General features: G+C 43.3%; 1 protein-coding gene and 1 pseudogene across 2 annotated transcripts in view; one reads left to right on the top strand and one right to left on the bottom strand.

The window, feature by feature from the left end:
* Positions 1 to 1,275: 1,275 nt before the first annotated feature.
* UBE2E1 (ubiquitin conjugating enzyme E2 E1) overlaps positions 1,276 to 26,336 on the top strand; it is a 76,008-nt gene continuing 50,947 nt past the window's right edge. Inside the window, exons 1-3 of one of the 2 annotated variants that reach the window (XM_077865399.1) lie at positions 1,278 to 1,446; positions 2,607 to 2,791; positions 6,672 to 6,722. In XM_077865399.1, coding sequence (XP_077721525.1) covers positions 2,640 to 2,791; positions 6,672 to 6,722 — 203 coding nt within the window. In that variant the 5' untranslated portion in view covers positions 1,278 to 1,446; positions 2,607 to 2,639. Of the gene's footprint in view, positions 1,447 to 2,606; positions 2,792 to 6,671; positions 6,723 to 26,336 lie in introns of both variants that reach the window. The other variant, XM_077865401.1, reaches the window with a different exon arrangement.
* On the bottom strand, positions 15,767 to 16,565 carry LOC144294350 (cell division cycle-associated protein 3 pseudogene; annotated as a pseudogene).

The following is a 26,336-nucleotide window of genomic DNA, read 5'->3' on the forward strand; positions in this document are numbered from 1 at the left end:
TGATAAAGTTGGAGTTTGAATGTAGAGAGCTAGAAGGGGTTCAGGTGGGGGGTAAGAATGGTTGTTTTCTCGTTTAGTGAATTTGCCATAAGCTTTATACCTGTTGTGTGCCCTGTGGTAACAGAAGCCACTGTTGCCATGGAAAAGGATGGCAATTTGAATGAATTTAGAGCGGCCCATGGAAACCTGACTCGAGGTCTCCTTAAGGTACCAGACCCTATATATGTGGCACTGCACGTATATCTTCAGTTTCCTTCAACTGAAATGATAAGTGAGAAACTAAATCATAATGTGATACATTAATCTTTTTTTTTGATGGCTTAATCTTAATCTTGGTAAAAATGCTAAACGAGGAACAATTCAGAAGAACTCCTGATTATTCTAAAAACATTAAGTTTATTTGAATAGCATTTATATTATCATTGAAACTGGTACCAGAGTCCCCAAACTTTTGATCCAATTTCCAAAAGTCAAACTGTCTACTTAAACGGACACCAAAAGTCCGAAACGCAATCTAATTCCGCAAAGGTTTTTGTTTTGTTTTTTTTTTTTCCCCCCAAGTAATTTCTCACATTTGTGAGCCTGTTACACGTTGGTTTTACCTGTCACGGATCCTTTGTATCACTTTTATGGAACACCACCACTTTTTATAAAAAGTGACTGAAAGGATCTAAAATTGTAAAATTGCACGTGCCCGAGCAGAAAACTACTTTGAGCTCTTCCCTCACAGGCGTGCCCGAGCCGACCTCTGCTCCCGGCAGGTAAATGGCCCGAGGGAGAAGCCAGTGTCCGCTCCTAGGGGAACCCTGTCGTGGGGCTTCTTCCCCCGCCCTTACACTGATCACTTTTTAGGGAGAGTCTCCCCAGCCTTGTCTAGCCCAAAGTCCTTCCCATCAAATTACTACCTTCCCCACCAGTGTGTCGCCTCCCCTTCCCAAAAGCCCTTCTGGGGAAGAACTTCCTCTCGCGACCGCCCCATTGCACACAGTCCCCGCCGCGGCCAGCGCCCCCACCTCGGGAGGGCTTCCCCTCTCCAGCCCGGGATCCGGGGCCCCCAAAGCACTTGGGAGAGGCTCCCCACCCCCCGCCCCGGCCCGGCCCGGCCCCGGCCCCGGAGTCCCGCGGCGCCGCGGAGGGGAGCGGGGGAGGGGCAGGGACTCCCGGGGCCCCCGTGTCCTCCCCGCGCCCCCCGGAGGTGTGCGGGGGGGAGGGGAGCGCGGGTGGGTGGGACCGGGCCGGGCGGGGAGGGGGAGGGGAGGGGAGGGGAGGGGAGGGGAGGAGTGTGTGTGCGAGCGTGTGTGGCTGGGGGAAGCCATTGCCTGTTTAATAGTTGCTGTTGCTGCACTTCCGCTTCTCTCCCAGCGAGAGAGACACGAGTGGCCAGGCCCAGCCGCAGCCGCAGCAGCAGCCGCCGCGGCGGCACGGAGGAGCCAGACACAAAGAGAGGTACGGGGATCCCCCCCGCCGCCCGCCGCCCCCCGGCCGCGTCGCCGGGCCTCGGGGACACCGTCGCCGCCTCCCCCGGCCCGCGCCTCCCGGGCCGCCGGGCTCGGGCGGGGGGGGCGCGGCGAGCGGCCGAGGAGCCCCGGGGGTCCGGGGCCCGCCCGCGGGGGATGGGGAGGGACCCCGGGCCGCGCGGGGTGCGGGGCCCGCCTGCGCCGGGGCCGGGGCCGGGGCCGGGGCCGGGGCCGGGGCCGGGGCCGGGGCCGGGGGGGCGTCGTGGCTCGAACTGTCAGCGCTGCCCCGGGGGCCCCCCGCTGGCCGCCGAGGGGGCCGGGGCCGGGGCCGGGGGCGGGGGCCCGCGGGATGAACCCCTCCGGGGCGGAAGGGCTCATTGTTATTCCCGTGCCGTGGAGGCCGAGGCCCCCCCCGCGCCCTCGCCCCACCCCCACGAGGGGTGGCCGCCGGGCGTGTGCCCGGGACCCCCGCCCCGGCCGCGCAGCCCCGAGCCGCCGGCCGAGCCGCAGGCCTGCGGGGAGACGCGTCGGGGCGCGGCGCCGGGGGGCCTCGGGCCTCGTCGCCCCGGCCCCCTCCGGCCGCTCCCTTCCCCCACCCGGGCACCCGCTCCTCGCCTCCGTCCCCCCCGTTTCGGCTTCCTCTCTTACTCCTCTCCGCCCCTTCGCTCCTCCCGACCTCGCTCAACTCCACTCCTGCCCCCGCTGCCTGGCCCCGGCCGCTCGCCCCCCGCGCCCCCCGCGCCCCCCGCGCCCCCCGCAAAGCCGACCGAAACCGCCCCGGGGCCGGCTCGCCGCCGGGACCGTCCCTCCTCGCCCCGCCGAGGCGCCCCCGCCCCCGCCCTGCCGCCCCCGCCCCCGCCCGCTGGCTGCTCCCTCCCTGCCCCGAGGGGAGCCCCCGGGGGGCACGGGAGGGGCCGCTCGCCCCGCTCGCCCGCGCTCTCCCACCGCGTCCCCCACTCGGGGCCAAAAATAAACAAGCCGCGTCCGATTTGCCGAAGCCTTAATGGGCCTGAAGACTTTGAGAGGCGGGTGGAGGGCGGGGGGCGGCCGGGGCACCCCTGGCCGAAGCCCTCCTGACAGCACCCGAGTTCCTGCTTCGCACTGACTGCACGGTCTGGGCGTTTCTGTTTTGTTTCCCTCCCCCTGCAGGGGCTGTTTGCGGGGTGGGGTGGGGGGTTCGCTATGTCGGATGACGATTCGAGGGCCAGCACCAGCTCCTCCTCATCTTCGTCCTCCAACCAGCAAACCGAGAAAGAAACAAACACCCCCAAGAAGAAGGAGAGTAAAGTCAGCATGAGCAAAAACTCCAAACTCCTCTCTACCAGCGCCAAGAGGTACCGTACTCCACCCCCAACCCCCAGGCTTCCTATTTTCCGAACTGCCTCTTGCTGCATTTGGTCTGCCTCCCGTTGAGGAGTAGCTCGAACGCTCCTCATGGTTTGCGTGTTGTTAAAAAGGAAAAAAAAAAAAAAAAAAAAAAAAAGGGCCTTGGAAGCTTTAATTATTTTACTCTATTGCCTCTGGTTTTTTTCTTTTAGTCCACGTGCAGCTGTTGTGGCTTGCCTCTCATTTCTTGCTGAAGTTTGTAAGAATCTTCATTACTTTTATCAGTGACCCCCAAAATCTGATTTCAGATTACTTGTTCTATTAATCACTAGCGTGTGACCCTTCTCAAGGCTGTCATCCCACTTAATTACTAATACCTGCCCAGACAACTCTATCAAAACGAATTCTGTTACCATCTTGGTTTCTCCTCACCTGTTGCGCTATGATCTTTTTTTGAATAGAGCTTTCTCCACAAACTGCATAATGAATAACTCCTATTAGTGGGGTAAAAAATTTAATAGGTGGAAAATGGTCTCAGAACTTCCAAGAGAGTCTTCTGATTTGGAGAGTTGAGGCAAGCAAATCCATAGATGAGGTAAAATGGGTATTCTAGGTTATTTTGGGGGGGGATTCTTTTTTTTTTTTTCTCTTTAAAAGCTTCAATTTTACCAAATTTCAGGGAAACTCATTTTTTTCATGATACATCCTCTCATATTGCTGTAAAAAATTTTTGGTTCTTTTTCCAAGTTGAATTCAAGCAGTGGCTCATTTTCCTTACTCTTCCTCTTAGGTCTCTGGAAGAACATACTTTTTTTTTTTTCTTTTGAGGATCCTTTAGTAATATTCTCTGATCTCCATGACCCTTAATCTATAGCAGATTGCTGGGAACCCCCATGCCCTTTCATAAATCCTGCTGCTCTCAGGTGGACAGTCATTAAACTTTAAAGTGGCAAACCAGAAAGATAGCAAGGAAGATAAATGGTGGATTAAATAGGGGTATCTTTTAAAAAAAAAAAGAAACGTAGAAGAAAACGGAATGTGAGTCTTTAGTCTCCACTGAGTAGTGAGCCTAGAACTCAGAGTTTGAAAGTTTGTTTTGTCATTCTCCCAGAAATTTGAAAAGTTGGAAAAGTGCTCTGGTGACTTAACCATGGGGGGATGAGAGAGTGGCTTTAGCTTATTCCAAATAGTGTAGCCATCTAGAGTTATATGGCAAGATGTCTTAGCAAGATTGTTCTTTCAGAGGGGTGGTTTGATGGCATCTCCGCTTCCAAAGAATCCTAGCTGGCCCTCGTTGATTAGTTGTGTGTTGGTACTCCCAGAACCTGGCATCTACCCAGGCCACTTTGGATGGGGCTTTCCTTAATCTCCCCAACTCCCTACCCTTCCCCACCACGACCTGTAGTACCTGTGCTCCCTGACCCATGCTGGAACAGCTTTTGGCCTGACCTAAGGCAGGATATTTCCCTTAGGTCGTTAGTATTTTTTTTGTGCACCAGTATATCATTGGCGCACATGAATAGATTTGGGGGTAAAAGCACAGGTGTCAAATATAAAAGTCTCCTTTGTGTCAGCAAGTTACTGAGGGGGATTTTTCATTAGACAGAATTTGTCCATTTATGATAAGGAAGTTAAAAAACTTATTTGGAAATGCCTAGGAAAGGGATCGGCAGGTGTACAAAAAATGAAAGGTGGGAAGCTACCAAGGATAATTTTACCTATAAAGTTAACATCAGTTTTTAGCTCCCTGGATATCGTGTTGAAAGATACGATACACTTAACAGTGTTGAAGCAGAGCTAAGGTTAATAGTAAAGGCAAAAAATGGAAAGGGGGCAGTGTATCCAGGAAAGAATAAAGGCGAAATTAATGTTAGTGAGACCCTATAATTGCTTCTCAGCCTTTTGGCTAAGATCAAGTGGAGACCCTATAGAAGCTGCTCTGTGAAATACATTGGCTTGGAAGGGGCACATATACCAGGAAATAGAACAAAAAAAGGAGTCTGAATTGGTAGACAAAAAGTTACTTAACTACATACTGTAAAGTGGTTTCCTTTCTAGTCCACAGGAGAGGAAAAGCCCCTAGTGGGAGTGGCCTGGACAAGAATTATTCTGTGAAACTTACGTATGAGTGACTTACAAATCTTTTGTCAGTGTTGTGCAAATGGTAGTTGTACAGGTGAAGTGGTTAAAGCTGTCTGGTATTACAGGCTGAAGAAGTAACTACCTTCTCAGAAAGTGTAGTAGAGGCTGGTTTGGCAAGGAGAAGTGCAGTGTGTGTTTTTATGCAGTTGTGCTCAGGTAAAGGATATTTTTGGCTATGTACGTAGGTCTTAAGGTACAGTCATTTAACAGATGCAGATAAAGAATCAGGAAACCAAGATTCCAAACTTCTAGTCTAACATACAGTAATGAGTCAAACTGCCCCAGTGTTAGGGAATGTCTCAACTGAAATGCTTATTGGTAGCAAAAGAATTTAGCAGGACACAGATGTAAGTAGGTATCAGTAAAGACTGTGAGCAAACCTCTAACACTGACCAGATTTGTAGGGGACAGGAAGTGTCCTCCAATAGGAAGGTTTAAAGAACTTCCCCAGTCACCACCCTTAATTTCTCTGAACTTAAAAAACAAATGCCTTCTAACACCTACTCCGCATTGCATCTACCCAGCCTATCTTCCCACCCTCAGAAAACCTTTGGATAGAGAAAAGCATCCATCGTGATTGATTGCTTTAGAACGTGTTTGTGTTTAGTTTTTTACTGCCGTGCTACCTCCTTGTGATTCTTTTTTTTTTTTTTTTTCGGTTGTATCATAGCCCTTTAGGGTTTTATGTGATAGGAGCAAAAAAGGTTATAAAAATAGAGGGCACCATTTAGCAGGTGGAAGAGGCTTAAAGGCCTCAAACTTTGTCGTATTAATTGATGCTCCAAGCGCCTAGGTAAGCAGAAGACAAAGGCCAGGGCTTGGTGTGAACTGCCTGGTGGCGTCGGCCTAGGGGTGGGGGATGGGGCTCTTTGTGAAGTCGTGGGTCGGTGCGGAGATGGGGGGGGGGGGGCTGTCCCGGGCTCTGTGTCCACCGTGGGAAGGGGAAGGACGGGAGCAGACCCAAGCGAATTGAGGATCGCCAGGAAAAAGTAGGTCCGGAGAAGGGGTGCGGGAGTCCGACGGGGTGCGGGACGGAGGCTGGGTGCACCTGTGCGGGCCGCCTGCTGGCGCCCGGGGCTCCGCGCGCGGCCTGGGGGCTGGGGATCCGGGGATCCGGGGATCCCGGGGCTCGGGGGAGGCGGGCGGGGCGGCGCGGGTGGGGCGGGGCGGGCTCCCCCTTCCTCCCCCCCCCCCCCCCCAGCGGCCCGCGGCTGCACCCGCCGGGCAGGCCGGCCGGGGCCCGAGGGGCCTCGCGGGGAGCGGCCATGTTGGCGTCGTCACCGAGGACGCGGGGCGGCCGGGGGGGGCGCGCGAGGTGCCGGGGTGGCCCGGGCGGGGGCGGCGGCGGGGGCGGGGGCGGCGGCGGGGCCCGGCCCTGGGCGCCCCGCGGAGGAGCGCGCGGCGGGCGAGTGTGCCCGGCACGTTCTAACGCGACCCGGACAACGAGTCCGCGAGCGACCAGCCTCGCAAGGATTTCCTAAACGGAAAACCCCGAGAAATACGGCTGCCTGGGTGGGTGTGCGAGGCTCGGCCGGAACCGAGCCCTCCCCGGTGACAGCTAGAGACCCCGGCCGCCAGTCACCGCCGGGGAAAGTTGCTTCCCCTCCCCCCGGGCCGCGGCCCCGCTGGGGCTGGGCCGTGCTCCTCCCTCGGCGGATCCCGCGCTCCGCGGCTGCCCGAGCGCCCCGGGGCGGCTGCCCACGCCTTCACGTCTCTTGTGTTTCTCTCTCACCTCCCCGACTCCAGGATTCAGAAGGAGCTGGCAGACATCACTTTAGACCCTCCACCTAACTGCAGGTGAGCCTCCTTTCGCGGGTTTTTTTTTTTTTTCTTTTAAAAAATTCTTGTAAGCTTTATCTTGGGGGTTTTCTTTTTGTCATTGAAAACTTCTGCTTTTAATCTTTCGTTCATGCTTGTTTTGGGGTGGGGGGGGTAACATCAAGTAACAGCTGCAATTGATTAACCTGCGAGTCACGGCGTGACGAGCCTCTGAGCCTCTGACCACGTCCGCGCCGGGCTGAGGAGCCGCGATGGATTTCTCCGGCGTGGACACTTGCCCGTGTGTAAAACCAAGCCGTGAAATGAATTTAAAGGTGTACACTTGCCTGATCCTGGATCTGGGATGTGTCATTAAGGGATGATGTAAAACGTTCTTAGAGACTCAGGTACATTTTGGTTTAGAAAATTGCGTTGCCATCTTAATCTGTTACTCACGCTCTCTGTTAAGCTAATAGAGCATAGAGTCAAGTCACCCAGCGGGTCCTCAAACTTCATTGTATGTATAAATTTGTGTTGGACTTTAGCAGATCAATTCAGGAAATAATCTGTGGCTTTGATGAAAAGGTTTTATTTTTGAAATTTTATAGGTTTAAGCTCTTCCATGGGGATACTTTCTTTTTTTTTTTTTCAAAATTGCTTCAGACTCTATACATATGTGTGTGTCAGTTTCAAAACAATTTGATACCAGCTTTTTGGAGCATTTGCTGATCATTTGATTTTATTTAGAATAGCTATTTTGCTACTGTTGGCACGGTGGAAGACTTGGATTTTATTAAGTCAAGAGTGAAGTGAGGAAGGACTTAATATGTTGTAGTAGAGCCATTTATTTAAGGGAGATCAATTCAAATCTATTACTCTCATAATTTAAAAATTAGGTATAACATTTAACCTAATTTTCAGTTCTCAGGATTAGCATTGGAATGGGATGTGACATTTCAGAAGTGTTCTAAACTTAGAAGAAATTACCAAGAATTAAAATATTTAATGGCTGTGTGTAGAATTTAAAACAAGCCTGTTGGAAATATTCAAGTTGAAAAACTAAATGAAATATTTTGTTAACACTGAACTTTCTGAAGTATGGTTAATGGATTAAATGGAAACTTTAATATTGCCATTTTGGTTACATATGTTCTTAATGTTGGTCAGGTGTGGAATAGTCTTTCTAAAATTTTGTCCCATTTTGTAAGGAAAGTCGGGAGTTTCAAATGCTCTTAAAGTATTGTTTGTAACTGAACCACTTAATTAGTCTTAAGGATTTTTCTCATGGCTTTTTAAGAATCTTTAAACTATTGAGAAAGTGGAGAAATAAGTAAGGAGTAGGGCTGTGACGTTTTACTTTTCTTAGTGGAATTGTCGTTTAGATGGAAGCCTGTAGCTTCCCTTGGTCGCTTGTGTTGGATCCTTGGGCATTCTCCATGGTAGATACATGCTGTGTAGTTACTGCTCCCGTTTGGTATTGTGTCTCTTCCAATGTGCCTCTTGGGAGTTCAGACAACTTTAGCTGATGAAATTACAAAGTTTTTAAAGCTTGTTTTAAAACTAGTAACATTCATCAAAACGTAATGGTTTTCTTGCAAATACGTGCAGTCAAGTTTAAAGTTTGTAAGCACTTTGAAGGTTTTCATGGGATTAATAACTTAAAAAATAGGAAAAGTATACTTTAGTTTCACACCATTTTAACTGAGTTCATGTGTGAGAGATTTGTGCTGCTGAACGTGTAGAACTTTAATCCTTGGAAAACCCTCCTAATTACCCCTTCAAAGTGAAACCTGTGAATGTTACGGGTGCTTAGGTGAAGCACGGAACTGGATGGCTATTGGGTAGTTGGTTGTGGGAGACAAACTGCTACATACTTAAACATTTGAAAAAAAAAATTGCATTTCAGAAAAAACACTAGGCATCTTTTTTTTTTTTTAACATTTTATTTATTTATTCATGAGAGAGAGAGAGAGAGAGAGAGAGGCAGAGACACTGGCAGAGGGAGAACAGGCTCCATGCAGGGAGCCTGATGTGGGACTCGATTCCGGGACTCTAGGATCATGCCCTGGGCCGAAGGCAGGTGCTAAACCGCTGGGCCACCGGGGCTGCCCAACACTAGGCATCTTTAATTCGCAAGAGAATGTACATTATGGTGACTTTTAAGAATAAAGATTGCATTATTTTCTGAAAACAGTTTTTTGGTACGGCTGTTTAGGTAATATGAACTTTGGTTTCTACTTTGTGTTGTGTTGGTTTACTAGTGTTACTGACTCAATGTCCTATAGCAGTTCCAATATTCAGCTAACTTAAATTTGGTGTTATGTTTTTGTGTTGGTACCTTATGAGATTGAATTATTTAATATTTTAATGTAGATTATTTGAGATGGAAGAGGATAATTTGGGGATGTATAAATTAGGGTACCAACTCAGTTGGTTGAGTGTTTGACTCTTGATTTCAGCTCAGATCGTGATCTCAGGGTCCTGGGATCGAGCCCCACTTCAGGCTCCCTGCTCAGCTGAGAGTCTGCTTCTCCCTCTCCCTCTGCCTGCTACTCCCCCCCTGCTTGTGCTCTCTCTGCCTGTCAAATAAAGTCTTTGAAAAAGTGTATAAATTAAATGACATATTGAAGGCATACATGTTTATTTTTAATCTTTTTGATGTTACTCAGCATGAGGGCTCCATAGCTTGGTCCTTCAGAAAGTGTAATTTCATCAACTATAAATTATGTTTTGAATGAGTCAAACAATTGACTTTCAATTAATGTATCTTAGTATTAATCCTCTGTAGGATGACCTTTTTTCAATCAGTTTTCAGCCTGTGGTTTTAAACTTAAACGCGTTACTTTATTAAAATACGGCAGTTGGCACAAAGTAACCTCTCAATACACAGTGGATTGCAGATCAGTAGTAGAATGCTTCTCTTGAAGGTGCACTGTTTGCATTCCAGCAATTTTAGCACTTGTCAAATTTCAAAGTTACTGAACTTGTGTGAAATGCAATTGCTAAGTATGTTATAATGTGTGAGCACATAAAGTTAAATTCTTAATGTTGTATATTGTGTTGAGTAGTTTTTTTTAAGAACAGAGTGCAGATTATGTTCAGTGATCAGAAATATGTTAAGTGAATATTTTAAAATTTCTCTGTATTGCCGTATAAATCAAATTCTTTGGTATTGCTGAACTATTTGGTTCTTTGTATATATGCAGATGAAATAATAGTTTCCCGGCTCATGTCCTATGCATCTGGTTAGGTTTTTTTCCCTGCATTTTGGCTGTTTGTTTAGGGGGGAAAAATACTGTCTTAACTATTATAATGATTTCCTAAAGCATACCCTATCCTGGATTGTAAAATTATGCTTTTTCTTTATTTAATTTTTAAAAAGTTTTTATTTAAATAAGATTATGCCTTTTTAGCTGATGAACTCGGGGCCACTAGAGTCAGTTTTGCACCTGTTATTTATAGCCTAGGGTTCAAGCTTTACTAAATTGACTAGTTTAGCTATATAATCTGTAGACGTAAATGTCTATAGATAGTAAGTCTGTATGTAATAAATGACGTTTTCCCAAGTCCTTCATGCTGCAGAATTTACTTAAACTATTCATATAGTGAGGCACCTGGGTGGCTCTGTGATTGTCTGCCATTGACTGAGGTCATGATCCCAGAGTCCTGGGATCGAGTTCCGCATCAGGCTCCCTGCAGGGAGCCTGCTTCTCCCTCTGCCTATGTCTCTGCCTCTCTCTCTGTGTCTCTCATGAATAAATAAGTAAAATCTTTAAAAATACAGCAACTATTCATATAGTGATTTGAAACCTAAAAATTCAGATTTTTTTTTGGAGCTACTATTTTAGGATCAAATGTGTTTGAGAAGTCATTAAACATTTCAAGCGTAATAAAAATAAAAACAAACACTTGTTTTTTAATTTTTATTTTTTTAATTTTTAATTTTTTAAGATTTTATTTATTCATTCATCAGAAAAAGAGAGAGGCAGAGACACACAGGCAGAGGGAGAAAGCAGGCTCCATGCAGGGAGCCCGATGTGGGACTCAATCCCAGGTCTCCAGGATCACGCCCTGGGCTGAAGGCAGGCGCTAAACCACTGAGCCACCAGGGCTGCCCTGTTTTTTTATTTTTAAAGATATATGATATGAGTGAATGTTTTTGAGAAGTTGAGATGTAGAAGCTGTGCAGTAAAAAGTGAAAAATCCGCCTCGTGATCTTTTCTGGTCCTGCTGCTTTGTGGAGAGAGCTTCTAACTTGGAGCTAACTTGCGTTTTGTGTGTATCCTTCCAGATACTCTGTGAATGTACATTGTTGTATTTTTCTGGTTTTATAAAATCTGAAATTGGTGGTAGTAATAATGAGATGTCAATTTAGAAATCCCAGGCTGCTAATCTTGGAAGGAAAAGAGATCCTTTGCTTGCAGTAGTAAAGACCTGTATATCTTTTTGAAGTTTAGCTTGCTTTAAATGGTTGTTTGGATGTAAGAAATAAGTTCAACAGAAGTCCTTTATAAAATCCTGTATCTCACTTGAAAAAAATCTTTTTTCTTTGTTTTTCATCCATTTGATATCAAATGCATTAAAGATATCAATGTGACTTCAGTATCTGAATGATGTTGCATTTTATAATAATTTTCATTTGGAGAGTTACCAGTGCAGTGTGTTTGCTTTCATGTGCATAAAGGCAGTGTTGAAAAACAGCGAGAAACCAGGAGACTGGAGTGAAAGCATATTCAGAATAGCCACCAAACCAGGGGCAGGTTCCTGGAAATTAGATAATCACCAAGGGCCTGAGTAGGTAGGAAAGAAGGAAATCTATCCAGAAGTGAACTGCTTACTAAATGAGTAGGACTTCTTGTGGCTGTTGTGTTTACCAAAAGACCATGTGTCTGTATTGTAAAACTATACTGTTATTGTTCCTCAGAAAGATAAAAAGAATTATCATATGACCTAGCAGTTACACTCTTAAGTGTATACCTGAAAGGATTTTTTTTTTTAACCTGAAAGGATTGAAAACAGAGACTCCAACAGATTCTTGTCAGTGTTCATAGCTGTTCATAATAGTCCTGAAGAGGAAACAACCCAAGTATTCATCAACAGATGAATGAATAAACAAAATGTGGTATTTAAAATGGAACATTACTTAGCCACGAAAGGAAATGAGGTTCTGATACATACTACAGTATGAATGAGCCTTGAAAAGTTTAATACTAAGTAAAATAAGCCAGACACACAGAAGGTCAAATATTGTGATTCCAGTTGCATTGAATTGCCTAGAATAGGTAAATTCATAGAGATGTGGAGGATTAGAGGTTTCCAGGGCTGGGGGGTGGGAGGAAGGAGGAGTTATTACTTCATGGGCACAGGATTTCTGTTTGGGGTGATTAAAGTTTTGGAAATAGTGGTGATGGTTGTACAACATTGTGAATGTCATTGAATGTTATACTTTAAAATGGTTAAAATAGCAAATTTTACGTATTTTACCACACCAAAAAAAGAATTCGGAAAACCCCTATACCATTGTTTAAATGTTAACAGTATTTTGAGGAAAAAATTTTTATAGCTTAATAAGGCCACATTTCACAGTTTTTATGGATTCTTGTAAAGGATACTAATATTGAATTCTTGTCACAAACCTTGAATCCCTGTTACACATGAAAACTGCCTTCAAGGAGGTCATTGTCAAGTAGGGTGGTAAAAAATGCATGTACAGATCTTGAATAGTACTCGGAAACGAGAATATTATTTAGAAAGTAATAAACGCACATTACATCTTACAAAGGTTCAGAGCATTGAGAGATTGCTTTGACCCAGGTGTGAGTAGTGTCTGGAACACTTAGATATCTGGGAAAGCTTCCTGGAAGAAATGAGAAGTGGAATGGGAAGAGTAAGAGACATTTCTGTAGTAGAGGAAGGCTCAGAGAGCACTATTTAGGCAAGAGTGAATAAGCCTATGGCTGAGAGTAAGGAGTAGAAGAGTAAGCAGTGAGAGATAAAGGTTGTGCTCCTCATTGTCAGGCTGAGGCTTTGGAGAATCACAAACCTTTTTTTTTTTTTTTTTTTTTTAAAGATTTTATTTATTCATGAAAGACAGAGAGAGAGAGAGAGACAGGAACAGAGGAGGAACAGACACAGGCAGAGGGAGAAGCAGGCTCCATGCAGGGAGCCTGACATGGGATTCGATCCCTGGTCTCCAGGATCACACCTTGGGCTGAAGGCAGTGCTAAACGCTGAGCCACCAGGGCTGCCCTCACAAACCTTTTTGAACTAGAAGTCTAATCCAATTAGAACTGAGTATCTGGATAGAAACAGAGCAGGGGTTGAGTGGAGTTTGGTGGGAAGCTGGAGACTGGGAGAGACCTCTAGTAATCCAGGTGGGAGGCTAGGTGGGCCTGGGACAGGTGGCAGCCATCAAAGTGGAGAGGAGAATGAGGTGGAAAGCAGTGGGATCTAGAGAACTTGGCCACTGATTTAGACATGTAGGACTTGAAAGGAGTCAGAAGTTCTTTAGGTACTGGGGAAGATGGTAGTGCCATTAATAGAAGTCAGTAAGGCAGGGAGAGGAACTAGTTTGAGGGAGCAGAGGGATTAGATAGATCCTCTTTCCAAGGTTTAATTACTTGTTTTGTTGACCATATACACTGCTTAATGTATTGCTGCCACTTAGTAGGCTCTCAGTAAATACTTGAGAGTTTTGTTTGTTTTGAGGAAGAGAGAGCACGAGTTGAGGGTAGCTGCAGAGGGAGGAGGAGAAGCAGGCTCTGATGTGGGGCTTGATCCCAGGACCCTGGGATCATGACCTGGGAAGTCAGATGCTTAACCAGCTGAGCCACCCAGGCACCACAATATTTACAGTTTGAGATTATATTTATATTTATATTTATATTTATATTTATATTTATATTTATATTTATATTTATATTTATATTTATATTTGAGGGAGGGAGATACCGTAATGTTTTTAAAACGATTTTAGAGAGGGTGATGGGATGTGAAACTGAGGTCATAAGTGGAGAGTATGTATTTAGAAAGGCTGCAAGCCTGGGGCTTTCTGACAGAGTGACAGTTTGTAAAGGATTGGAAGCATTTTTGTCCTTCAGTAACACTCCAGCTACTTGTATAGAACAAAAAGAAGCAGTGCTTGTCTGTCATCACTGTTACTTGGTTTGTTCTTTCTGGGTAGATTTTAAGTTCCTTGAGAGCAGGGATTACATCTTTGCCATCCCTACCTTGTCCAAGAAAGAGAAGATACACAATACATATTTGTTAAATTAAAACATAGACACAAAAACCTAATTTGAGTCTGATGGCTTAATGGAATGTCTTCATTACCCTCTTCAGAAAATAATGGAAAGAGCTGGGGAAATTGCTGTCACATTTTACAGCTGTCTGTTGCTGGCAGTCTTTCTGACTTGGCACTCAAGCCGTTTTGGCAATTTTCACCTTCTCGGAATCACAGAGGGGCTCTGGACTGCAGTGTGATACAAAAGACGGGATCAGTGCTGTGGGCTAGATTGAGAAGATGTATAAAGAAAATACCAGTACCTTTGGTTACCATGTTTTGACTTGATAAAATTACTGTTTGCCAACAAGTGAGCGTGGGTTTAGGGGTGCTAAGTAAATTGGACTTCCTAGTGATGTTCCCCCAAATTCTAAAGCTATTCCAGATAGTCAGTTATGTTAGAGATGCTGGCACCCGCCTGAGACATCTGACACATTCCCCATCATCAGTGGAGTGAAACAGGGTTTCATAATAAGCCCATTCTTATTCAGCCTTTCTTATGCAGCCATGCTGTAAAGTGAAACAAAAGACCTAGTAACTGGTGTCAGAATATGCCTCTAATCCTCTGGGAAACTTCCTACTATATAGGCTAAGAAGCTCATCAGTGCTCTTTGCTGGAAAATTGTAATCCAGGAATTGCTGTATGCTCATGGCTTTTTTCTTGAAACTTATATGCAAGTGATTATAGGTTGCTTTGTAGAGTCGGGTGCTGCACTGCATAGGTGATAAACCTGTGGAAGGCCAAGGTAATATCTCAGCCCAGTCAGAAAAGCCCTAGGAAGCCAACAGTTTTCATACGCAGAATATAATTAAAAGTTGTCACGGGGTTTTGTTACCTGGGGTAGCATATTCACTAAACATCAGTTAACAGAGTAGTCAAAAACTGAATTCTTTTTGCTTTCTAAAGAACCTGAATATGACAAAGGGCAAGGCCAGGCCAAAATAAAGGGACTGTATTATCAAGCTCTTAAATGGCATTCAACATCACATTTGCCACAGGTGTCAGATCTGACTTGATTCTAGTACTGACTTGTGTCAGTATTAAATTTTAAATATTAATAACTAATGGAGAGTCTTAATAGGGTCTACTAGCATTGAAATGATCATTATGTGTAATATCAGGACATTGGGCGTTTTTATTTAGTTAATAGATGGAAAATTGATGTGGGATGGATCCTAATAAATTCCGTAGAAAAAGGCATGGAAGCACATTTTAAAATATCAACGGAGCAGCTTGGAAGAATTGTACTTAGAGAAAATTTTACGTAGGGGCATCTGGTGGCTCAATCGGTTAAGCTCTGACTTCTGTTCAGGTCATGATCTGAGGGTACTGGGATTGAGCCTAGCCATAATTTTAGTAGAGAGTCTACTTGTCCCTCTCCCTCTGCTTCTCTCATGCTCACTGCATGCGCACATGCTCTTTCTCTCACATCTTAAAGAAAAGTTTTAGACTACTAAAGTCAGTATTATACTCAGGAAGTAATGTACAAGAGTGGCAAAAGCATAAGTAAATCAGATTATATTGATTTAAAATATGAGAGTCCTCTGTGCTACTCAGATGACTAAAACAGATCTGGCTTCTGGCTTGTGGGAACTTTTATTTATTTATTTTTAAAACACTTTCTTTAATATACAGGAAACACGTGAGACACAAAGCTCAAGAAAGCACTCAGTCCCTGAGCTGGTAGTTAAGGGGGGAGTTGATGACAACAAGCCTTTCTAGTCTCCCAGGGAAAGAAGAGGTTGAGAGGACACAGTATCATAGGCCCCTGGTGATTCTACCACTGGGGCCACTCACAGCCTAGTTCTCTACCAAGTTTGGGAAGTACTGATTTTCCTTGTCCTAGTCCTGGCCCTCCTCCCACACTCAGCCTCCAGTTTTCATAAGTCATCCAGTTCCCAGAGTGGCCGCTTCCTTTAGCTCCCTAACATTTCACTCAGGGGAGAAGGCCACTTAGCCTGAGTGGTGTCAGAGTTCTGAGGGAGTTGTCAGGGTGGTAAGGGAAGATCTCCTTAATAACTTGCCATTTACTTACCATCTTCGTGTTTAGAATCTGAAGATTGGGGAGTCTCAGGGTCTTCTGAGGGCTTGTCCAAGCCCTGGCTGGTTATAGGGGCTTCTGAGGGCTGTCCTGCATGCTCCTTGGAGAACACCTGCTTGGAGGGGAGCTTGGTTTGGCCCCAGGGTGGCATCTGGTTGTCAAGCGAAAACTAGGTGTACCTGGAGGCATGTCCAATTCAGAAAATGAAGTTGCCTCTAGGGGCAGAACAGGCTCTGGGAGAAGATTCAATTTAGGGCCTTTGGTCTCAAATACTTCACTCAGCTGTTTAACCAGTGGGCTTGGAGGCTCTCCACTACTGGTCTTCATAGGTGTCCATGCAATGCCAAGGGTAGAAGAGTGGGGATCTGAGTCTTGAATTGGATTAGGACCTTCCAACTGCTCCTTTGGTGGTACATTTGGCTGTGGAGAGCTCTCCTATGGGATGGGAGTGTGCAGGATGCTGGCAGGAGGTAAATGGGGTTCCACCACTTGCGCCAGAAGCTTGTTGTGTAGCAGAGGCCATGCTGCAGTGACTGGTGTGCTCTTGGCTGAGCCCATCTCAACCAGGAGGAGTAAGGTAGGGCAGGGCCTGGCCTGGAGCGAGGATAGGATGCTGAGCCCCCATTCCTCTTCTGGCAGCACAGCAGCTTGAGCCTTAACTCCCCATGCTGAGTTTCAAACCTCCTAAAACTTGAATTCTAGTAGGCAATATAGACAGTACTCAGGTAGAACAATACGTAACTACAAGTTGTGTAGCTAGTAAGAGAGCAATTAAGAGTGCAACGATGGACAATAATTGGGGTAGGGAGGTTATTTGGAGAAGGCTTAAAGACATTTAGGCAAAGACTTGAAAGATGAGAAAGCCTTGTGAAAAGTATAAGAACATCCTAGACTGAGGGAAGCACGGACACTGAAGCCCTGAAATGTGGGGAATACCATGTGATGCAGAATCATGTAAACCAAAGTGGAGTATGGATTTCATTCTAAGAACAGAGGGAAGCCATTTAAGGCTTTGAAGCAAGGAAGTAACATTATTTCAGTAGTGACTTAAAACTCTTTTCCTACCTTCCATACTGTGTGGAAGGTAGCTGATTGGAAGGCACGAGTGGAAGAAGAGAGACCAGAAAGGAGGGTATTGCTCTATTCCAAGCAACTGGTGATGGCAAATAGGATTAAGATGGCAGTAGTGGAGATGGGGTTAGAATACCTGTTGATGGAATGCAATGGATGTGGGAAGTGAGAAAAAGGACCAAGAATGGCCCCAAGTTTCTGTGGTCTTACCAGTTAGGTAGGTGATGGCCATGTTTTACTGATAGGAGCAAGACTGGAATAGAACCTCTGTGTGTATGTATTTGGAAAGAGGGCAGCATAGAAAATGAGCTCTTTGTGTATATGTTAGGCTTTAGATAGATACCAATGAGGTATCCAAAAGAAGGTGTCAAATAGAAAATAGAAGTTAGATACTGGTGGAGCTCAGAGGAATATTTTGGACTCAAGTTATGCACATAAGCTTGAGATACATATACATTTGGGAGACATACATATATAGAGGCTCTTTTCTGGGGACTCCCTCAAGCTCATTGAGAGAAGAAAGGTATAGTGAAATGAGGGCAGGATGCAGGCTTGAACCTCTAGTTCAGAGGTTGTGTAGTTTGAAGGAGAAGCCTACAGAGGGGACTGAGAGATAGAAGGAAAATCAAGAGAGTAATGTCAGAAAGTAGCAAGTAGAAAGTGTTTTGAGGTAGAGTGGACATCAACGCTGAAATAACACTGTGAGGTAGGGAAAGACCAGCAAGTAACCACTGGATTTTACAGATCTAATGTAGATTAGGCGATGCAAAAGAGGGGATAATTTTTAAGAAGAAAAAGATGTTTGTGCTATCCTTCTCAATTAGATTTTTTGAAAAAGATTTTGAGAGAGTGAGTACAAGCAGAGGGAGAAGCAGACTCCCTGCTGAGCAGGGAGTCCGACTACATGATGACAACTATGGACTACATAATGATGACTATGCAGGGCTCTGCTGGTTCCCAGGACCCTGGTATCATGGCCTAGGCCACCCAGGCGCCCCCCCCCCCCCCCCATTAGAAAATTTCTTTGTGTTTATCCAGAAGGAGATGATTTAGTTATCAGATTTTTACACTTTAAGGCTGAACTTTTTTAACATTGTATAATTATTTTTCTTGAGGGAATGTCTCTCATTTTTAGTGGATTCTCAAAGGATTTTGGGAGGTTTCCTCTCTCCCCTGCCCCCCCACTGGAAAAAAGCTAACTTCTGCTTTACGAAATTCAAGTCCTTTGTCATCTTTATGGTTAATGTTGTAGTATGGGTATCAAACATAAATAGTGCCGGGTTCACATATCACATCTTGATAAATCCCTTCAGCAGGACTTACTTTGAAAATACTAGAGAGTGGATAAATTGGAAAATCAGTAAATTGCTGCTGCCATCCTTAAATTTTTTTACATGCTTTGGTTTGCATTGATCTTTTGTACTTTTCACACTAAGAAGTGCATGACAATAAGTGGGTATATGTGTTTACTTTTAATACAGTGCAAGTTATTCATATTCCATTTTTTCATCCTTTTAAGATTTATTTTGTTGAAGCTTTACGTTGAACTTACCTGGAGCTCTTAAAGCATCATTATATAAGCATCATTTTTCTAATCATCTATCAGTCACATTTTTTTTTTTCTTTTTAGATTTTATTTATTCATGAGAGAAAAACACAGAGATATAGGCAGAGGAAGAAGCAGGTTCCTTGCAGGGAGCCCGATGTGGGACTTGATCCCAGGACCCTGGGATCACGCCCCAAGCTGTAGGCAGATGCTCAGCTGCTGAGCCACTCGTCCCTACCAGTCACATTACATTGTTTCATATTAACCAAGTACTCTTGGTCCTGTGTAACATGATAATTAAGATTGTCCCTTTTTTCTGAGATCGGTCTTCTCAAAACACATGTAAATTACACACAGTAAGCCAGGGGACAGTAGGATACCTAGAGTCATTGTTGAATGTGGGTAATGGTTTCATATAAGAAAATGTCGCATGATGCAAATGTTTATCTTAGTATTTCCCATCAGAGCAGTATGTGTACACAATAGCTTGTGTGTAAGAATTCAGATGCTGGATTCCCATTTAAATTTGGGTGTGGGGGACTTGGAGGATGTGATGCATGAACATCCTAAGTGATCAAAGACTGGTGTCTTTTTATCCACATCACCAGGAAAGCCGTCATGTAGTACTTTACATTTTTAGTCTCAAAAAATATGGTATATTTCATTGACATTAATTTTGTTTAGAAGTGTGCTCTGTGGGTTATGATTGATATTTTTCACATTTTCAAATCATTAGAGGTTATCATCTGGTATGCTTATTTAGAGCAGTAATTATTTATGGTACCTCTTATTCAAGTAACTGACAAATTCTGCGTTAAAATTAATGACTTAGAGAAATCGTTTTTTGTTTGTATAACATGAAGCTTCAGGCTCAAATCCTGGTGCTGGAGGTCATGGGCAAGATGGAGGGAGCCAGATTGGGCTGCTTGGGCAGGGCAGTGACTCAGACTGTCTTACAAAGTTCTGGGAGCATTGAGTGTAGAATTAAGACATTTTCAGGATGGGGAGACATCCCTAAAGTTCAGAGGATTAGTTGGAATCACAGAAGTGTTAGGCATTGCCTGGGGGAAGCAAATGAGAACTTGTGGAGTCACAAGTGTTTGGCTGCACAGGAACTTTGCTCCCCAGATAACTTAAAATTCTTCTACTATACATCATCCTTCTTCCTCTATGGGACTACATCTCAATTTTTCAAGGTAATTTATTGGAATTGGCTTTATAAAATTTTATTTCTTAGTAGACTGCTAGAATACATTTATCCTAAAGAAAAGGAGATGTGGTATTGGTATACATCAAAGACTCTAAAAGAAAACATTTGTTTTATAACAAGCACCCAGGAGGATATTTTTATAAACATGAAGGATAACTTTCCTCTAATCTAAGTAAATATTTCAAAACAAATATATGTTAAGTGATTATAGTAATGTGTGAGCAGAGACTAGCAGTAAAGATAACAGTATCATGTATTACTTAATAGTATGTGATACTTCTTTGGCCTTGGTCCTTTTTCTGAGTAATTGCTTCTGTGAAAGTCCTCAGAATGCATAGCATCATTTTTCAGCTAGACTGGTAGCCTCCTCAGAAAATGATTCTTCTTGTAGCTTAGTATTCTGAGACGTTTTCACATCTGAAGTGTTTATTACATAGTAAACATTGTCAAGTGATACAGACCAGTCCTTTTTTTTTTTTTTTTTTTTTTTTTTCAGACCAGTCCTAAAATAAATGATATGTTGAGGACACAATTCTTGTTAGAACTGAAATTTGAAATTGGTTTCTGTTTTGTCTGGCCATACTGCTAGAGTCTGTGTAGATGCAGGGGTTTCTACTGCTACATTTATTTGTTTATTTATTTAAAAGATTTATTTAAAAGATTTATTTATTTATGATAGAGAAAGAGAGAGAGAGAGGCAGAGACACAGGAGGAGGGAGAAGCAGGCTCCATCCCGGGAGCCCGACGTGGGACTCGATCCCGGGACTCCAGGATCGCGCCCTGGGCCAAAGGCAGGCACTAAACCGCTGAGCCACCCAGGGATCCCCTCTATTGCTACTTTAAATGTAGCTATTTTACATTTATATGTATTGGGAGGAAATTCTGTATTGCCATAACTGCACGTTAAAACACATGATTATGAGGGGTGTCTGGGTGGATCAGTTAGTTAAGTGTCTGACTCTCTTTTTCTTTTTCTTTTTTTAAGATTTTATTTATCTATTCATGAGAAACATAGAGAGAGGCAGAGACACAGGTAGAGGGAGAAGCAGACTCCATGCAGGGAGCCTGATGCAGGACTTGATCCTGGCACTTCAGGATCACACCCGAGCCAAAGGCAGACGTGCCCAACCACTGAGCCACCCAGGCGTCCCAGAGTGTCTGGCTCTTGATGTCAGCTCAAGTTCATGATCTCAGGGTTGTGGGATCGAGCTCCATGTTGGGCTTTGCCTGGGCGTGGAGCCTGTTTAAGATTCTCTGCCTCCCTACTCCCAAAATAAAATAAAACACATGATAGTGAAAAAAAAGCAAAAAGCTATTAAGATCTTGAAGTGCAGGGGTGTCTGGGTGGCTCAGTTGATTAAGCATGCAACTTTTTAAACCTGAACTAAGGTCTTGATCTTGAGATTGTGAGTTCAGGCCCCGAGTTGGGCTCCATGCTCAGCATGGAGCCTACTTAAAAAAAAAAAAAAATTGTGACACCCAAATTAATGTTTATGGTAGAAATTTTGTAGCTAAAAGGACTGACTGCTACTTTCCTTGTGTCTTTGTTCCTAATTATTACATGGTGTGTATTGATAAATGAATTTTGATCCATTCTCCATTCTGTTGCTGCATTAATCTTTTTCCAGAGCCATTCCTGAAACTTTCTACAGTTGTTTGTTCCAGTCCAACTCTCACTGCTTTCCAAAGATACTCCCTTCCCAGTCTTTTTAGTAAGCCCCTCCAAAGCAGTCATCTTCAGTTCTGAAGCTTCTCTGATCTCTGGCAAGCCTCTATCTACTGTAGTGCATGGTTTGAGGGCAGGAACATTTGCACGTTGTCATTTAACCTGGAGTGTGTAAAAAAATGCTATCTTGTTTAAGGGGCTAAGTCAAATCTCAGGATATCTTTTTTTTTTTTTTTTTTTTTTTTTTTTTTTAAATCTCAGGATATCTAATGACGTTACTGCAGGCTTACTTTGCATTTTTCCTTTCTGGTTGAAATTTTTATCAGTTCAATCTTACATTTCGACTTTCTAACACCCTGGTGTATTCCTTCCCATTATTGTCCCTTCTACAAAAACGGGATGAGCCATTTGGGTGAAGTTTTCTCAGTTTCTTCTGGATATGCTCACTTGATTCAAAAAAATAAAAGATAGTTTGTAGACACTTGACTTTTTCTTTTTTTTTTTAAAGATTTTATTTATTTATTCATGCGAGAGAGACAGAGAGAGAGAGGCAGAGACACAGGCAGAGGGAGAAGCAGGCTCCATGCAGGGAGCCCGACATGGGACTCGATTCTGGGTCTCCAGGATCACACCCTGGGCTAAAGGCAGCGCCAAACCGCTGAGCCACCCGGGCTGCCCGACACTTGACTTTTTGAGGGAAGAGGTACAATTGTGTGCATCTAGATTATCTATATGAATTGTTATTGGCCTAACAGGTATTTACCAAGCTACTAGAGTAGCAATTAGGTTCCTCAAATGAGTTTTTAAAATATATAACCTACTGAACACACATCATTTGCATCATGAGAATTGTCTCTACTTAAAACAGATTTTTGTTCTAGTTAAATCTGAGTACTAGTTTTGCAAGTGTATTGAGGCCTAGCAGGGTTATTAGTGACTCAGCTGGGGTGAGTGAGGCAGTCTCCTACTTGTTTCATCTGTGTTCTCTGCCTGTTTTACTGTGAGCCAGGCTGAGCAGTGCACATCATTGAGCACACTGCCAGTATTTTGGTCTCTGCCTGACCTGGCCTATTCCATTGTATGGCCCTTTGACTTGTAGCTGTAACCAGCTCCTACTCAGCATATTCAGTTGCTCATTCTAACATTTATTGGTATTTCCTATAGAGCAGTAAAAAACAATGTCCCTGCCCTTATGGAGCTTACATTCATATGGAGGGAGGGACAACTTAAAAATGTACAAGAGTAATTTCGGGTAACAGTACTAAGGCATTAAAACAGGGTAATGGCATAGTGAGTGACCGGGCAGGTTGAGTCATTGTTAGAGGCCATTTTAGGAAGATGGCCTTGAATGATGACAAGGGCCTAGGCAGAGCAGGACATTTTAGGCAGAAGGACAGCAAATAGGTGCTGTATGGGGAGGCCAGTGTGGCTGGCCATTGTGAATGAGGATGAGGGTGGTAGAAGATGAGATAGGCAGGAGTCAGATTTTATTAATTTTGGTAGAAAGCTATTGGAGAGCTTTAAGTAGAGGAATGGTATACCACAACACTAACTTTATACTTGAAGAATAAAATTCTTCATAAAATTTCCAACTCATAAGAAAGGAGTTTTTGGAGATAGTCTTTGTAATAAGTATCTTTTTTTTTTTTTATGTGAACAGATTTACTGATATTTTCTTATGTAGCATTTCTATTATGTCTGGATGTAATATACCTTTTATGTTGAGATATTTGTGTCTATTATATCTAGAAGTCTTTTAAAAATTAGAGACATGCTACCCAAAATTCGTGTCTAAACCTATGAAGGGAAGTATAACAGTACTCATCTTGTCTTGACATAATGATTAGGTAAAAGTATGAATGCTTTGTAATTCGTATATAGCATTCAAAGCCATCCTTGCCTGGCTTCCTCACTTGTTCACTTGAAGTGAAGATAGCCTGAGTCTGCCTGTGTGGAAGCATCAAGAGTTTGGGTTTGTACATCTTTAAGAGTAGGAACAGCAAATGAGAGCTTGAGAAAGCAATGAGGAAGGAACCCGAACCCTCAGTGGTCTGGGAGGCAGCTTGCCAGATTTACGCTACTCCCCACCTGGTTGGTACCTGTGATACTAAAAGGATTTATCTAAGGATATATCTATGCAGTGGGAAGCCCCAGATTGGTGTGATTTGACTATACAGAGAGACTGCTTTCCAGCTTCTTTGATTTGGTAGATACTTTTATGGAGTAATAGTTTTGCCATAATTTTTAGTTATAGTAGCTGAAATATTTGAACTAAAGGGGACATATAGGCCAAAAAGAGGTGTTAAGGCTATAAAAGAGATTGGAGTACTAATATAAACATTCTTAGACATGTATCTGAAATTTTAGTTACTAAAAAAAAAAAATTAAGTTATTGAAACCTTTTTTGAGGGATGCCTAGGTGGCTCAACGGTCTGCCTTTGGCTCAGGCAGTGAACCTGGAGTCCTAGGATCTAGTCCCACACTGGGTTCCCTGCAGAGAACCTGTTTCTCTCTCTGCCTATGTTTCTGCCTCTCTCTATCTTTCATGAATGAATAAATAAAATCTTAAAAAAATAAAAAAGAAACCTTTTTGATTAGTTTTTAATCCTACAAAATGAAATGTAATTCCAGCATATCTTAATAAATAATTATAGGAGGTATGCATTGATAAAGAAGAAATTATTTCGTAATGAAGGGCAATTTTTCTTACTGAAAGACCAGTTTTTTATGATTTTATTCCCCTTGAACTAATAAAAAACAGCTAAGAGAATGGCCCCTAGGAAAATTTTTACCACTTATCCATTATAGAAAAATTATACATGTCATTCAAAATTCTTAAGGGAACAAAATTTCAGTGCAAACATAATATATTTGCTTAAAGGGAAATGACATCCATAATACAAAGTAATCAACATGCAGAAAAACTTCAAGTAGTTTGCTTTAGACTTTGAAATGAATTTTGGTAATTATATGATTATCAAATACAAAATGATATAATACAGTCATATGAATGTGTCCCAATATTCTGGGTATTCACTTTATACAAAATAATGAACAGTGGAAAACTTGGTTTGTGATATTTTGGCTTCTTTTTACTTCATATTCTGTGCTGTGGAAATTGAAAAAAAATTTTTTTAAAGATTTATTTATTTATTAGAGACACAAAGAGAGAGAGAGGCAGAGACACAGGCAGAGGGAGAAGCTGGCTCCATGCAGGGAGCCCGATGTGGGACTTGATCCCAGGTCCCTAGGATCATGCCCTGGGCCAAAGGTGGCTCTAAACTGCTAAGCCAAAAACAAAAACAAAAAAACAAAAACAAAACTGCTAAGCCACTGGGGCTGCCTGAAAAAAAAATTTTTTTAAAGATTTTATATATTTATTTGAAAGTGAGAGAGCAATTGAGAGAGCACAAGCAGGAGGAGAGGCAGAGGGAAAGGGAGAAGCAGGCTCCCGACCAAGCAGGGAGCCTGATGTGGGGCTTGATCCCAGGATCCTGGGATCATGGCCTGAGCTGAAGGTAGATGCTTAACTGACTGAGCCACTCAGGTGCCCCTGCTGTGGAGATTTTAAATATAGAATAAAATTTAAATAATGATAGCCTCTGACCTGATGGGAATATGATTGTTATTCTCATTTTACAGTAAAGATAAGACAAGCTTAAAATGGTTAAATAGCTTGCTGAAGGGCACTTGGCTCTTCTGTGGTAAAGTTGGTATTTAGGTCCTGGCCTTCAAAGCCTTTATGCCTAACCATTATACTCTACTGCCTCTTGTAGTAGCTCTGTGAATTGTAGGCTTCACTTCAAGTTATTGCTTATTAAATTTAACTCAGCAAAACTGTATTTAAATTTTTAAAAGATAGGCTTATTTTACAACAACCTAGCTACTGATATTATTTCATCAGGCTGGCAATTTATTTCTAGATGTTCTCCAACATAGGTTTGATCATCATGGCATTCCTCTTGTGAAAATTTAAGGCCTTCAGTTGCCCATGAATGAAGTACCCGAAATTCCTTTTATGATATATAAATTTCTTACAACCTCATTACAGTCTACTATATCCCCATCTTACTGTTTCTCCCCCCATTACTTAATATATTCAATCTTCTCCCTGGAATATTCCCTCTCCCAGTTTCTGTCCTTGATATTCTTCAAGACTCAGATAAAATGATTCACTCCACATAACTGTCATCTGTGTCCCATGGCACATGCTTCTTTACAATATTTATCACATTCATTTAGAGTCATTTGTGTCTGTCACTGCAACAGACTTAAGTTCTTTAAAATCTGATTGTTTTATTTTTATTTCTTGTGCCTAACACCAGGAGATAACTTAAACAATTTGAGTGATTACTGAAACAAATTACAGTATTTGATTAGTAGAACAGTAGTTGTGTAAATGTTATCAGGGCATTTCTTTAGATATTAACATCAGTCACTGAGAAGTTATTATAATCAAGTTGAGTGTGACTAAACCACAAAGCCTGTTTTAATATTTTGTTGATAAAAAACCAAAGCAGTGTCTGCTGTTTTATGTTAAATGTAATATTTATCCTTAAGATTTATTTTATTTTATTTTATTTTAAGAGTGCACGTGTGCACAAGCAGGGAGGGGCAGGGGTGAGGGAAAGGAGCAGGGAGCCCTACACGGGGCTCTCTCCATCCCACGACCCTGAGATCATGACCTGAATGGAAGGCAGCTGCTTAACCAGCTGAGTCACCCAGGTGCCCCATCCTTAAGATTTTATTTTATTTTTAAAAAATTTTATTTATTCATTGAGAGACACAGAGAGAGAGAGGCAGAGACACAGGCAGAGAGAGAAGCAGGGTCCCTTC

Source organism: Canis aureus, chromosome 22, assembly GCF_053574225.1.
Source record: "Canis aureus isolate CA01 chromosome 22, VMU_Caureus_v.1.0, whole genome shotgun sequence".
Taxonomy (NCBI): Eukaryota; Metazoa; Chordata; class Mammalia; order Carnivora; family Canidae; genus Canis; species Canis aureus.